Here is an 11,369-nt window from a genome sequence, read left to right on the forward strand (position 1 = left end):
AATCCCAATGATAGTGAACTAAAAATAAGGCTCAGACACACATGCATGTTTTTTATCTAACAGATTTATGGTTTCATGTTCTCATCTTCTTTAAAATCCTGTTTGTATCTCATTAAACATTTGTTCTCCTTCTATCACTGGTCGTTGCCTATCAGCATATATTGGGGGTGCTGCTGTTTCTTGCAGTTTTCTGAAAAATTAAACTCAAACAAGCAAGATTTTTTTGTTTGCTTTATTCGGAATATTGCAGAGAAATACTTTGAAGAACAGGCAACACTTTGTTTTAATTAAACAAATGCTATAAATGATGAATCATCTACTAGGGAGCTAATAATTCAGCCTTTTCTGTTTCAGCTCTTTTTTAATATTGAAATAAAAAAAGAAAGTAAAAAAACAACCAAAATGCTGCACTGTTACAGATTTTTCTAAATCCTGAGTGATAAACGATATAAAAAGCGATAAGCCAAGAAGAAGGAAACAGTCAGTCAGCTGCATGTTTGCGGCTGCGTCTGATGAGCCTGAGCAGAGAGACTCCACAGCAGTACACCAGACTCTTCGTGATCAGCACCGTGTACACCAGGCAGAGCAGTTTTACTTGTTTTTGAGATACGGGATGTTCTGATGATGGACGTCCTGTTAAAGTTTGATTGGTGGAAAGTGTATCTGGTGGAAGTTCTTTTGGTGGACTTTGAGAAACTCCTGAAACAGAAAAGTCACATTTGAGTAGCTGCGTAGCTAATTTCATGCTGAAAAGGCAACAAATTTTTATTACCTTCCTCTATTTGGCCCTCCACCGTCCCCCCCTCGTGTGTGACAGAACAGCCATATGTATGTGAGTTCTCGTCTTGCTGATGGATCAACAAGATGCTGGCAGTGTAATCGGACTCTATGACGTCCAGCTGTTCTGTGTCACCAGGGGGCGCCGCCAGCGGAGATCCGTCCTGCTTCTGGCTTTTCCAGGTGATCTTGACCACAGGAGGAACCATTTGTGAGGCCACACACAGCAGGGATCTCTTCACCTCCAGATGATCACTGGATGCTGCTTGGTACACTGTCACCGAGGGCTTTTCCACCGGCGTAGCTGAAGTTTGACAGCAGACACAGAATTTCACTCAGTGTGACCTGACAGGCTTCATAATCACCAACCTACCCATCAGTGCCTATCGGCCGTGTAATGGCTCATTTTAAACACTTAACAATATTCAGATGATTTATTGTTATAATGCACAATGTAATATTAAATATTAAAGGCAGAATTATATTTATCAAAGTTAAACTGATTTCATTAACACACAATATTTAATACAATTAACTCCTTTGTCCTTTACGTCTCTTTTATCACAATTTTAAATTATAACAATACAATGTAACACATCTATAGATGTAAAAATAAATCACATCCTTCACATATCATGGCAGCAGTATTGATAATGAAAGCACGCGTACTTTGTACATTATTTTTTCTGTATATATTTGAAGCATATAGTTTGTAATTATTCTAAAACTGTTGCAAATAAGATTTCATATATACGATGTGAATATTTGTAAATATATATATTTGTATACGATGTGAGTATTTTATAATATATCAGAATTTAATTGTATCTGTGTTTTCATAATGATTTTATATTTGGCATCTATAATCTCTTAAAATATATAATTAAAGTTAGTATATACATATTACAGTAATTTCATCTGAAAACATTTATGAAGAAATATTTGTACAGGGGATTTTTTAAATCTATATTGCGATTAATGTAACTAAACATTTTTATGCCATTTTAATGACATTAAAATGACATTTAAGAAATTTCCAGTATGCACAGAGAGAGAGACCAAAACATTATTAGATCAGAAACTTCAAAACTTTTTTCATTGTGTTCACATAAGACATAATTTTTTCATGTACTTAAACAATAGCAATTATTTGAATATGTGAAACATAGCTTAAAGCCCTCAAAGGATACACAATCAATTCTATATAATGCACTACATGTAATGAAATACTGAATTACATAGCTTATTATATAATTTCAAAACTTTTCTTATTTTAAGTATGATGTCAAGTCCTAAATTTCCAAATTACATCTACTATAACATTAAGTCAGTAGTCATTAAACTTTCCTTAAATGTGTCTTAAGATTCAAATATGGATAACATTTTATTTATAAGCTTATGACTTACTGTAAATATGTCCACAATGTTTAATTTTAATGATTTTCTTTCACAAATACCAGTGAATCTGTTATCTTTTTGAGCTTAATATAAAAATAAATAAAAAGGTCTTGAAATTTCTTAGCTAAGGATTAGTTGTAACCCTGCTCACATCAGACTTTTAGGACTTTTCACGCTGAAAACCCCCCAGAAAAGAATGAATACCTCACATATACACAGAAACACATTTAAAGTCGAACTTAACAGAAACTGGCTTTGAACAAATTATCATTTTGAATGCTGTAAGGAAAATTAATTCATTTGTTCTTACCTGTTACGTACAGTTTAGCTCCAGAGCCAAAGATCATGTCCCCTCACACAGTGACACAGACCAGTACAAAAACCTGTCTGATGTTGAATGTGACAGCTGAGGTAAAGCAGTGTCATTCACCGATCAGACGTAACATTATGACTCTGCCTGATTTTGTGTTGGTCCCTCTTTTGCTGCCAAAACAGTCGTGAGGCATGGATTCCACTCGACCCCTGAAGATGTGCTGTGATATCTGGCACTGAGATGTTAGCAACAGATCCTTGAAGTCTTGTAAGTTGTGAGGAAGGACCTCCATGGATCACACTTGTTTGTCCTGTAGATCCCACAGATGCTCAGTTACTGGTCACTGTTTCTTCCTTTGACGATTTTGACAAACTGACCACCCGCAGGAACACCGCACAATCTTTTCTGCTTCTAACACACCAACTTGAGGAGAAAATGATTACTTGCTCCTTAATACATCCTACCGACTAACAGGTGCTGTGATGAAGAGATAATCTTGTCACCTGTCAGGGGTCGTATTGTTATTTCTGTTTAGTGTAATTCAGCTCCATGATTTGGTTTAGTCGAGATAAATTAATGTTGTAAAAACTGCATGAATCTGAATATTCTGCATAACTTCTGCCTCCAGATGATGAGCTGCCTGAGCTGACCTTTGTTTCACAAGTTTCTTCTTGTCCAAACAGCAGGTTGGCAGTTTTCCTACAGAATTAAACTTCTCAACAATGTTTTGATGGAGTAGCACTGTAACAGGATTCATTTGCGGTGGCAGGGTGAAGTCTGTGGCTCAGCTACACAAGAGTTCAGGGGCAGTGTCAGGAGAGCCTGGTGGACACATCTGACATCGATTGTCTGGAATCAATGAACGGTCTGCAAAGATAAAACTGTGCAAATAAGTCACTTTAACTGCACCAGCCGACCCATCTGAGTGTGTTTTGGGACCTAGAAACAGCCAACAAGTGTTACAATATCAGTATGCACTTTGGTCGTCCTCTGGTTTCTAAGAACAAATATCTGTCCAGCTAAATGGTTTCTTCTGTTTGTTCAAAATTATAAACATAAGCAGAGACAAAAAAAAAATCTCCTCAGACAAAATACAAACTTGCTGCATGTTTTGTAGTTTAACTGCCTGCAAATCTAAGCATAATTATAATGAGGAGTCCTCATGGAAATGTAGAGAACCAGCACATGACAGCAATGACTGTAAAGGAAAAGAAACTGTATGCTCTGTGCAGATGTGCAAGGTTACAGAAGTAAGAGTTGGACAATCAAAGCGACCAAAAAGACACCAAAGCACAGCTTGCACTCGCGGATGTGATGTAACTTTTAGAGTTGGCTGACATTTGTGAGGATGACAGTAATAACTATAATGTTACTAATGGACGTCTTTGGACAGTTGGCTATACTTTGAGAATCCTGGATTTAAACTGTTGTTTTTCATTCATTTCTTTTTTTTTCAAAGCCATATGCTTTCTGGTTTCTGGAGCTGTGATCACTGTGTGGTGTTTGGTTTTCCCTCAGTTGCTGATCACCAGCTGTTCTCGTAGAGCAATATTGCTTCTCCAAAAAATATAGACACTTCTGTTTGATTTTTGTCAGAAGAAGATAATCTCTGTGGATTTTTACAGTCTGCTGTTTTTGACCTGAATGTGAACACACACAACAATTTTATCTGATACTCCCAATTCTATCATCTTTTGAATCTTCTTGGATTTATTTTGGTCTTGATTATTTTTACTTCAGAATACAAACTAGTTGTTATGGTTTCAAAGGTGATGCCTGCGTCAGTGTGTGTGTGAACCTGAGCTGTGGTCTGCTGCTGTTCCTTTGATGGTTTTTGTTCAGTCTGCAGGGATGTTTTGTCACTGTGAGAGCTTTGAGCACAGGAGCAGTAGTAGATGGCTGAATGAACGAGGCTAACTGCATTTATCTCCAACTCACAGCTGTTCTCGTTTTTCACAGCTGAGAAATCTTTTTTCTGAGCATGGTTGTAGTCACTGTTGACTTCACCAGTGCGTATGTTAACATGAAGAATCACTCTGAACTTATCACCGTCTTTCTTCTGGTACCAGTGCACATAACTGCCACTGCACTGGGCAGTTCCACAGCTGAAGGAGACTTTTTTGCCAGGTGTCGCAGTCAAAGTTAAATCTTTCTGGATCAGCTCTGCAGCCATGGTAACCAGCGCTGCAAAGACACAGAGAGAAAAATGCCAGTTTGATGGTGTTTCTGACATGTAGCTTTTGTTGGGTTGAAACTCACCTAAACACAGGCAACACAGAGCAGCAGCTGGGTGGAAAAGCATTGTGTGAACCGTTGTGTTCAGTGACGTTTGTGATGCTTTGATAGAAACGAGGCCAAACAAGGACAGTTTATATGATCAGACGAGGACCACGTGTTTCTAACAACTCCTAAAACCTCCCGTTAACTGCTGCAGCTGTCAGTGCTGCTGCTGAGTGACAGCTGAGGCGTGTGTTGCAGTTTTCCACTGAGACTGAGGTTTGCAAAACACTAACCTTCAAATATAGAGGGGAATTTATTTATTATTTCAGTCGTATCTTTTCTTCACTTTCTATGAAGTCAGTCAACAAAATTCCTTAAAACTGTGATGACTTCAAAACTAAAAATATTTGTTCCCACAAACACAAACTGACGAACATAAAGGGACTTGATGTAGTCTGAAATATTTTTGATATATTTCCCAGTACTCCCAGTTAGCTCTCAACTTTAATTACAAGTACAAATTTTATTCTTTGATGTTATGAACATTTTCATTTGTATAATTTACATACTGAAATTTTTGTCTGTTGTCTCTCAGACTGAGACGGAGCTGTGGTTTCTTGCTTTTCCTCTAATGGTTTTTGTTCAGCCTGCAGGGATGATTTCACACTGTGAGTACTTTTGTAACAAGAGCAGTAGTAGATGGCTGAATGAACATCTTTAACTGTTTTTAGCTCCAAAGCCCAGCTGCCCTGATTTTTCACTGCTGAGAAATCGTTTTGCTGAGGGTGGTTATAACCTCGATTTATTGCACCATTGCTTATACCAATAGAAAGAAGCATTCTGAACGAATCTCTTGTGTCTTTCTTCTGGTACCAGTATACAACAGTACTGCTGCACTGGTCAGTTCCCCCACAGCTGAAGGAGACACTTTCTCCAGCTCTCCTGGTCAGAGTTAAATCATTCTGTATCAGCTCTTCAGCCACAGTAATCACTGGGGTGGAGACACAGGCAGGTTAGTATGGCAGTGTTTGTTACAGATGGTGGACTCGTGTTTGAATAAAATCACTTACCTGAACACAGACAGCACAGAGCAGTAGCTGGGAGGAAAAGCATCATGTGCAGTGATGGTTTCTCTGGTGTACCTGGAGAGAAGTAGAGCTCCAATGTAGCTGAGGCCAAACAAGGATGACTTATAAAATCACACAAGTACCACGTGGTTTCTAATAGATCCTCAAACCTCCCATCAGCTCCAGCAGCTGACAGATAAGACTGCTACTGATCAACACTGAAGCTTCTGTGTGGTTTTAAACTGGTAAATAAGGCACAGGTAAATCTTGTGTTGTTATCCTGCAGATAACCCTATTTACATTATAAGAAAAATAAGAATAGTCTCCTTTTAGGAGTTTGAGGATTGATTGATGGTGATTTATCCCCATCTGCTGGTGAAAAGGTTGCATTAAGTATCATCCTAGTCTTTATGAGCTTTCTTGTATTTCTAAGGTTAATGCATTTTCTGTTTGTGTGTGTGATTTTGTATGTTTCTTTTTTCAGTGTTTCAGACTCCTTTACAATTTTCCTCTAAAACAGTCAGTTTTCTCTTTCCCAAATTTGCTAACCCAAATTTTGATTCCCCACCTTAACAGCATTCCTTGTCCTCAGCCAGGAGTTAGCTTGCTTGTGAAGTTCAGGGACACATGGCGCTGTAAACACTTCAACCAAAAACTTGGTTGAACGTTTCTAATAATGTTAACCTATAACTTTCTTCCGACCGCTGCATGTGGAAAATTGATCCAGGTCTGCTTGCACCTAGAGATAACAAACTGAGACATTTTCATTATCATCATCAGTGCTTAAACGACCTGCTTCTCTCTCTCCGGTCAGAAATCACAATTTATGTCATGTATATAAGTGTAAGCTGCTTCTTCATTGCATTTATGTTATGTGGTGATATTAATTGAGTGTAAGCTGCTTCTTCATTGCATAGATATTTTTATAATCAGGTGTAATTCATGCCTCTTTGCACTGAGCTGTGGATTCAAACTGTCTCACTTCTGATTCATTCCAAAAATAATTTCACATGTAACAATTTGTGTATGTGTGTTTTCTATTCATTTATGTAATCGTTAGTTCATGTATTTATTTTTCTCTGTCTTTTTCTTTTTTTTTTCCTTTTTTTTTTGTTGTGGTGGACAATCCTAAACCTCCATGAGTTAGCTTCCATTTTCGATCCAATTATATCCTGTACTCTCGCACTCAAACTCGTCCAGGCTTGACCTCTGACTGGTCCCTGTCCCGCTTCTCACAGTGTCCTGTTTGGCCTTCAAATCTCCAGGAAACACAGGCTCAACTCAGCTGTTTTCTTCTTCTCTGTTTCTTCTCTGTTAATCTTTCAGTCTTTTCTTGTAGGTTAACTCCCAGCATGGCAAATATCCAGTGCCTTCAAACAGTCATGTCACTTGTCAGGGTCCAGCTTGTAATTCAAAGCTCATGTTCCATCAGTGGTATTCATACATGCTGTTGCTTGACCCTTCCGTGTTATAGGTCAGTTGCACTGTCTTTTGCCTGCTGTTAACTCTTCAAGTCCACGATGTTCTGTCTGTCTTCTGTCTTCATCAGGAGATCAACTGTCCTTTAAGCTTCTTCTCAGGGTGGGGACAGAATGAGAGGTCAAGCTGTAAAATTTTTAAGCCAAAGCCTGGCCTGTTTGTCGTCCTAATTCTGTTAATCTATCCTTTTGCCGCTGTACTCATGTTTTCAGGTTGAGGAGACTCCACCTGTATTAACACACTAAAACATGTAATTAATATCATTTTATTACCTTTTCTTAAGACATTCAGTCTCTAATTCCTCTGTTTTCATGTTGCAACGTAACAACATAATCAGACTTCCTGTTTGACAAACAGACACACACCCTGCAGTTTGCCTACGCACACACTTTTCTCTCAGACTTCCTCTTTCTCCCACTCTCTGCTATGTACCTACACCGTGTTATTATTATTTATTTATTATTTTGTACAAATCACACAGAATCACTCAAATCCAGTACTCACAACATTCACACACTTAGAATCACTCAAAATACGCTTTCCTAAGAGTATTTTATGAAACATGCTGTTCAGAATCAGAAAGAGGAAGTAGACAACACCCAGTAACTGCGTATGTCCTCTTAAAAGAGAAGAGAAATAAACACATATGGAACAATTCTCCCCATCTTAGACAAAATGTGACCTTAAATGTCCTTTTCTAAGTCATGTTCTTCTCTACACACAACTCTTGGCCTCCAGGGCATAAAACTTTGAACATAATTTTTTACTTTACCAGAACTAGACCTAATCTAAATCCTGTCTCATTCACTGCTGAAGTTCTAGTTCAATGAACACATGTGTCGCAGTTTAAAATTAAAACAGGAAGTAACTCACACCCAAGAACTGTGTGTGTAACCTTTGGACTTATAACTCTGATATAAGTCGACTATGGAGAACCTGCAAGTTCAGTTTGTTTTTTTTAAATTCTCTGCACACTTGAAAAACTGTTTCTGTCATTTATCTGCCAAGAACTTCATCAAATGGACCTCGCCAGGTCCAGTAATCTTCAGCACATGTATATCACTGCAGCCAGTGAAGATTTAAAAACAGTTTCTTGTCTCAGTGTCTCCAGTATTAACTTATCAGATGGACCGCAGCCGATCCATCAATATCAACACAATTGTGTATCCCCATGTACACAACTTATTCTTCACTTGTATCACAGCACATCTAGTAATATCTTCAGAATTACTTCATCATAGTAAACATTGATTTTCCTTTAAAATCAATTTACCATTAGAACTCAAGATCACAGCTGACTCGATTCTCTGAAATCCTGAGTCAGTTAAACACCTTGTCCAGCTCAAGGTGTCCTTTTCATCAAACTCATCGGAAGTAGACAGCGCCCAATTTAACTGTGCATGTTGTTACTCAATAACACACACACAGACCCAGACCCAGGGCAATTCTTCCTGGATCATTTATCAACATTCAAACCAACACAGTCCGCATTGATTATTCTTCTGGACCTCAGCGGATCCACCAAAATTCATGTAAGTATATCAACCATTCACCGATTTATTTCTTTTCCTCAGACCACGCCGGATCTGTTAATATCAACAACGCTGCAAACTCAGAATTGTACAGCTGATTCTTCCCGTCAGACCACACCGGATCTGTTACTTCAGCACAATAAACACTGATTTTCCTTCAAAATCAGTTTACCAAGAGCCACAAAACCATTTCTGACTCGATTTTCTGAAATTCTGTGTCACTTAAACATCCTGACAGCACCAGGTGTTTTCTGTCGGACTTCCCTGTCCAAAATTACTCTTTTTACTCACAAATAAGTGTCTCCCAAAATGATCCTCTGATCATAACCTATTTTTAAACCAAGGTCCCAAGTCTTGGTAGATGGTCAATCTCCAGTACGGCCACGCCGGACCACCTACTGGATGTCTCCAGTAGGGAGGAAGTCTGCACTTCTGAACTTGACACTTATTAAACCATAAACTGACTCATAAACTATGATCCTGTGTTTTCCTAAACACACATTGGTCTCTTTTCTCTTTTATCATAACATCTCATGTTACTTTTATCTCAGTACTGTCTCTTCTCACAGTTTCATTATCCTTACTTCAAAGCTTCTCATTACTTCAAAGCTTCTCATTACTTCAAAGTTTCTCATTACTTCAAAGTTTTACTTTATTCTCAACAATTCAGTTTTACCACTACTGAGCCAATTTAATAGTTAAGATCATCTACTCAGCGAACAGATAATTTAGAATTCAGCCAATTTGCACAAATTTGCTTATTGAACAGGTTTGTGCCTACCTTTAAATCTTTTTAGACCGGTCTCCTGTTCGCCTCATATCAGATCCAACCTTTGGCCACATTTGTTTTCTTTGTTGCATGACGAACCGGGCGGAAACACCAAATATTAAACCCCGATTCTTTTGTCCCCATGACAGAACAGAGAAAACCGACTCATAGTGTGTTAAAATATTGATATTTCTTTTATTCAATCATCTTCTGGAAGAGAGAGACCTCTGCACAGCTCAAACGCCAGTTGCAAGAGCTCTCTAACATTAGAATCATAAACTGTGCTTCATATAGGTTTTATTTTGGTACTTTACACGTCACACAGTCTCAAACATTGCTTATATGGCAAGTTCCTCATTTCAGTGTCTTATCTATTAATATGGCTGTGCACTAAAACTTCCTGTTTTTCAGTCTGGCTGAGCACTTAGTTTGTGAGTTAAAAGTGGCCTTGCTCTACAAGCCTTTATTAAAGTACATAAAACAATATGATGAGCAGATACACATTAAAAATATTTCTCTTATCCCTAACATCTGCCTGCAACACACTTGTTCAGGTTTTTAGAAAAGTCTTTGAGCCCTATGTGGAATATATGGAAGCATCATATTGTACTGAATTATCATCTTAGAGCAGTGGTATGTATAATAATTTAGAATAGTATTATAAAATTATTAATTTGTTTTGTGTTCGTACATTTGGTTTCTGAATGTTTGATATGTAGATTTGCTTTTGTGTTACAATGAGTTGGTGATTTTTCTGTACATGCCCTCATCTGGCATCCCATTCACCCTCTGGTAAGATACAGCTGTGAATTTGCAGTACATGTACAACTGAATCATTGCTTCTTTACATCTGATATTTTTAATAGCTGTCAATAAACTGTTGTTTTATACTGAACCACATCTCTGTCTGAAGTATAGTAGTGATGGTAAATTTGATTCTTTTTACTGAATCAAGTTTTAATGAGTCACTCACCAAAGTGAATCGGGTGTTTTGAGTCATTTGATTCACTGAGTCAGTTGACCAGAGAGTGCAAAAAAATTTACATTTTCACTCAAACTTAATTTGTTTCTCTTTTCATGTAAATCCCACTGCTAAGATGAATGATTCTAAAAAACAACAACTATTTTATAGAGCAAAAAAGAGCAAAAACATTTCTAAAATTAAGCAATTTCCTATCAAAATTGCTTAATAAACATTTATTTTGTTTATTTGTATTTTATTAGTATTTTCCCAGGGCTCGCAAAATCGCTAGCCCGACGTCCCGGGGCTAGCGATTTTTCCAGTCGGGCTACCAAAATCTATCTCTGCCCTGCCCGTCGGGCTATCATAGGAAGGAAAAATATATGTCAATGCTTTTGCATTCTTTCGGAAATGTAGCTGGGTAATTATGTCATTGGCATCGGTGAGCCAGAATTTGCGCTTGTTTTTTGCTTTCACTTTGCAATCGCGCGAACTGTGTATAGAGAGCGACAGTACTGATTGGTGAGTGACGATAATTTGCGCACCAATTCCTCTGACATCGTCTTATCAATCGTTAGCTTACTATGCAAACATGACAAGCGAAATCTCCCGCAGCAAGCTTAAACATGTGAGAGGTTGATCGCGCAGAGAATCGCTGAGCGTTATGTGAGTGCGTGTGTAAAAGCAGCAGGATATATATTTTAGTTCTGCTGAGCCAAATAAGACAGGTCAGGGTGAAGAAGTGACAGCCCAAGAAAAGCTTACCACAAAACGGAAAAGTTATGACAAATCAGAGTATAAGGCAAAAAGAAAGAGCAGCTTTTTGGTTTCATGGACAAAAGAATTTCTGTGG

At 38.0% G+C, this 11,369-nt stretch overlaps 2 protein-coding genes across 3 annotated transcripts; both read right to left on the reverse strand.

Moving 5' to 3' along the window:
• Positions 1–219: 219 nt before the first annotated feature.
• On the reverse strand, positions 220–3,798 carry LOC146491384 (immunoglobulin lambda-like polypeptide 1). The gene is made up of 3 exons (XM_085152873.1): positions 2,486–3,798; positions 773–1,081; positions 220–699 (listed from the first exon to the last, which is right to left on the reverse strand). Exons 1-3 carry the CDS (start codon positions 2,520–2,522, stop codon positions 482–484), a joined length of 564 nt encoding a protein of 187 aa, XP_085008999.1. The 5' UTR covers positions 2,523–3,798; the 3' UTR covers positions 220–481.
• Positions 3,799–3,915: 117 nt separating this feature from the next.
• Positions 3,916–10,066, reverse strand: LOC146491385 (uncharacterized). 2 transcript variants are annotated; one of them, XM_085152860.1, is made up of 4 exons: positions 9,568–10,066; positions 5,779–5,850; positions 5,532–5,699; positions 3,916–4,672 (listed from the first exon to the last, which is right to left on the reverse strand). In XM_085152860.1, the coding sequence occupies exons 2-4, from the start codon at positions 5,822–5,824 to the stop codon at positions 4,176–4,178; spliced, it is 711 nt and encodes a 236-aa protein (XP_085008986.1). In that variant the 5' UTR covers positions 5,825–5,850; positions 9,568–10,066; the 3' UTR covers positions 3,916–4,175. The 2 variants fall into 2 exon arrangements, with proteins under 2 accessions (XP_085008986.1, XP_085008985.1); XM_085152859.1 differs by lacking the exon at positions 9,568–10,066 and having other exon boundaries at positions 5,779–5,888.
• Positions 10,067–11,369: the final 1,303 nt, after the last annotated feature.

The sequence above is a fragment of the Neolamprologus multifasciatus genome, chromosome 23 (genome assembly GCF_963576455.1).
Source record: "Neolamprologus multifasciatus chromosome 23, fNeoMul1.2, whole genome shotgun sequence".
Lineage (NCBI taxonomy): Eukaryota > Metazoa > Chordata > Actinopteri > Cichliformes > Cichlidae > Neolamprologus > Neolamprologus multifasciatus.